The sequence below is a fragment of the Gekko japonicus genome, unplaced genomic scaffold (genome assembly GCF_001447785.1).
Source record: "Gekko japonicus isolate JY-2015 unplaced genomic scaffold, Gekko_japonicus_V1.1 scaffold2964, whole genome shotgun sequence".
NCBI lineage: Eukaryota > Metazoa > Chordata > Lepidosauria > Squamata > Gekkonidae > Gekko > Gekko japonicus.
The window spans coordinates 45,558-48,655 of NW_015171591.1; the positions used below are offsets into that span (position 1 = coordinate 45,558).

Genomic DNA, 3,098 nt, shown 5'->3' on the forward strand with positions numbered 1-3,098 from the left:
AGGGAGATGTTTGCAGCCTAGGCGTAATCTTCGTGGGGGTGGCGGGGCTTCAGCCCCTGCCGAAATTTTCAGGAAGGTGCTCAGCCTCCCCCGGGAGCCACCCTTGCTCCTAGCACAGCAATCCCCCCCCCCCCCCCCCCCCCCCACACACACACCGGGAAATTGGAAAGTCTACACCCTTGAGCCACCTGCCCGTTTAACTAACCCCCCTGGCTGGGAGGCCGGGCCTGTGTGGCCTCCGCCGGTGCCTGCCGCTGGGGCTGGGCGCGGATCATGGGAAGCCTGCGGGGCAGCCCGAGGAGAGGAGAGGAGGGGAGGAGGAGCCGCGCGGTCCTGGCCGGTGGCGGCTGGCGCTGGGAGCTGGTGGGCTCGGCGGGGAGGGAGACTTCTTAGACGGCGGCGGAGGCGTCAGGTTTCAGTCCGGCTAGTAGTTGGAGTCTCCTCGCCGTGACTCACAGGGAGCCCGCCTGAGGGAGAGGGAGAGAGAGAGGCAGAGGGAGGGAGAGCGCCGCCTTCGTGCCACTCGGGCTCCCGGCCGGCGGGGGAGAAGAAGAAGAGCCGCAGCCGCCTCGGCCTCCCTCCCACCCGCTGCCCTCCTCGCCCCGCAGCAGCAGACGACGACGACGACGACGCCCTCCTCCGCCGAGATGCCCCCCAGCAGGTAAGGCGCCCCCTGCCGCCTGCCCCTCTCCCCTCCTCGGCCTCCCCTCGAGGGGGACCTCCGTCGTCGTAACGCTGCCCTTCTCTCTCCTGCCCCCCCCCTCCAGTCACTCCCTGCGCCGACGGCAGCGCCCCCCCTGGAAGGCGCTCTGCCTGCTCTGGGCCTCCCTCCTCCCGCCGGCCGTCCTGCCCGCCCAGGTCATCGAAGGTAAGGCAGCCTCCGCCTCGGGGAGTCGTCCTCCTCCTCGCTCGGGCGTCGTCGAGCCGAAGGGGGATGCCGGAGCGTGGCCCGCTGGGGTGGGCGACGGGAGGCGTGGGGGGGCGGCGGCGGCCGGGGTCGAGGCCGGCCTCTCCGGAGGCGGCAGGGGCGCCGAGGGACGCTGGACTTTGCCTGCCGCTTTCCAGCCGCTTCCCGGCCACTTCCCCGCTGGGCTTCTTTGACAGTTGGCATTGCTGCCCCTGCTGGCTTTTCCCTCCCTCGGTTTGGGGGACCCGCCCTGGCTGGAAGAAGAGAATGCACCCCCCTCCCCCTCTGCAGGGCACGCCGCTTGCGCGCTCTCTGAGCACCGGGCTTTAGGGTCCCTCCCGCCTGCATTTAGGGAGCTGCGGTGGCTCAAGGGGTTAAGACGCTGAACTGCAGGCTGTGGAAGGTCGGTAGTTCAGCAGTTCGAGACCCGGGTGCCGCATGACGGAGTGAGCTCCCGTCTCTAGTTCCAGCTCCTGCCAACCTAGCACTTCGAAAGCAAGAAATTGCAAGTAGATAAATAGGTACCACTTCAGTGGGAAGGTAACAGCGTTCCGTGAGCCTTGGTGTTTACTCATGCCGGCCACATGACCACGGAAACGTCTTCGGACAGCGCTGGCTCTTCGGCTTTGAAACAGAGATGAGCACCGCAACCCTAGAGTCGGATTCGACTGGCTTTCGGGCAAGGGAACCTTTACCTTTACTGCCTGCATTTATAGTCCTCCAGGGGTGACTTTGCAGTCGGCAGGGCCTTGTCCCCGCCGGGTATCTGGATGTGGTTTCGAGCTGCACTTTTGGCCTCGGGCAGTTGAGGAGATGTGGAGCCAATGCTAGGTGCAGAATCGCCCTGGTAGTGAAATCCAGTTGGAAAGTGCTCTGGAAGTGGATGATTTCGTGCCTGTGACCAATGCTCCCTCTAAGCTGTGGAGTCTTGTGAGCAAAAATTCTACTTTGTGAGCTGCTGAGATTAAAAGTTGTGAGCCAGCGATTGGGCTACTGCATCGATTAGTCTGCTCTGGAGCCCTCCTTCCTGAGCGGAGACAAAAATGGATGAGCCGCCGGAGGCTAAAAAACTGGGAGCTCGCTCACACTCACTCAGCTTAGAGGGAACACTGCCTGTGACTGCAGGGAAACTCCTTGAAACAGAATTGTAGCTGGCTTTGGGGGGCGGGGTGGGGACACGGGCAGAGGGGTGGGGTGTGTGGACAGCCTCATGGGGGGGTGCTTACTTTTGCAGTTGCTGTGCATTTTTTTTGGGGGGGGTTATTGTTCTTACCTGCTGGAAGCCTTGAAGGGGGAGTGAGGGCCAGCATGCCAGCCCGGAACTCTTCCAGCCAGCCTCCGTGATGCTGGGTAACACTGGCCTGGTTTAGAATCAGCTTCCAAAATGTGCCGGTTGCAAAGTCCATTGGGGGGAAGGGTGCAGGTGACCATCCCTTTTCATCCTCCCAGCAATCTTGGGAGGTTCGGGCTGGGAGAGGGAGAGAGCGGAACTCTTCCAGCCAGCCTCCGTGATGCTGGGTAACACTGGCCTGGTTTAGAATCAGCTTCCAAAATGTGCCGGTTGCAAAGTCCATTGGGGGGAAGGGTGCAGGTGACCATCCCTTTTCATCCTCCCAGCAATCTTGGGAGGTTCGGGCTGGGAGAGGGAGAGAGGGAGGGCTCCAGAGCCAACTCATTTATGCAGCAGCCAAATCGCTCCCTCACAGCTTCAATGCCAGCGGCTCACAAAGTAGAATTTTTGCTCAGAAGACTCCACAGCTTAGAGGGAGCCTTGTTGCCAACCTCCAGCTGGGGCCCCAAGGCTTCCCGGAATGACAACTGGCCGCCAGATGTAATTCCCCCCCCCCCAGGCAACCTCTCACTTTCCCGGCTTACTTTGCGGGCTGGGGGGGCTACCTCTCACTTTCACGGCTTACTTTGCTGGCTGGTGTGCATTCAAGCTATTGTTGGCCCGACCACACTGGTTCTCTGGCGGGAACAATCAGTCGGACGTCTGTATGAATTAGCCTCAGGGCATCTGAACAGAGTGGAGGTGTCAGAGGGCAACATTGCGTCCCCTCTGTGGTCTGCAGCCCTCTCAGGAAAGTGAGTGAGAGGACAGTTAGGGCAAAGGGGGGGGGCTGCTGTGCCAGACTCGGCTCCCCCCCCCCCCCCCCCCCCCCCCCCCCCCCCCCTTCCCCCCCCCCTTGGG

General features: G+C 62.5%; 1 protein-coding gene across 1 annotated transcript in view; it reads left to right on the forward strand.

Moving 5' to 3' along the window:
* The first annotated feature begins 461 nt into the window (after window positions 1-461).
* Window positions 462-3,098, forward strand: part of LOC107117705 (collagen alpha-1(XV) chain-like) — a 149,358-nt gene continuing 146,721 nt past the window's right edge. The window contains exons 1-2 of the mRNA XM_015419862.1: window positions 462-661; window positions 768-868. Coding sequence (XP_015275348.1) covers window positions 648-661; window positions 768-868 — 115 coding nt within the window. The 5' untranslated portion in view covers window positions 462-647. The remainder of the gene's footprint in view (window positions 662-767; window positions 869-3,098) is intronic.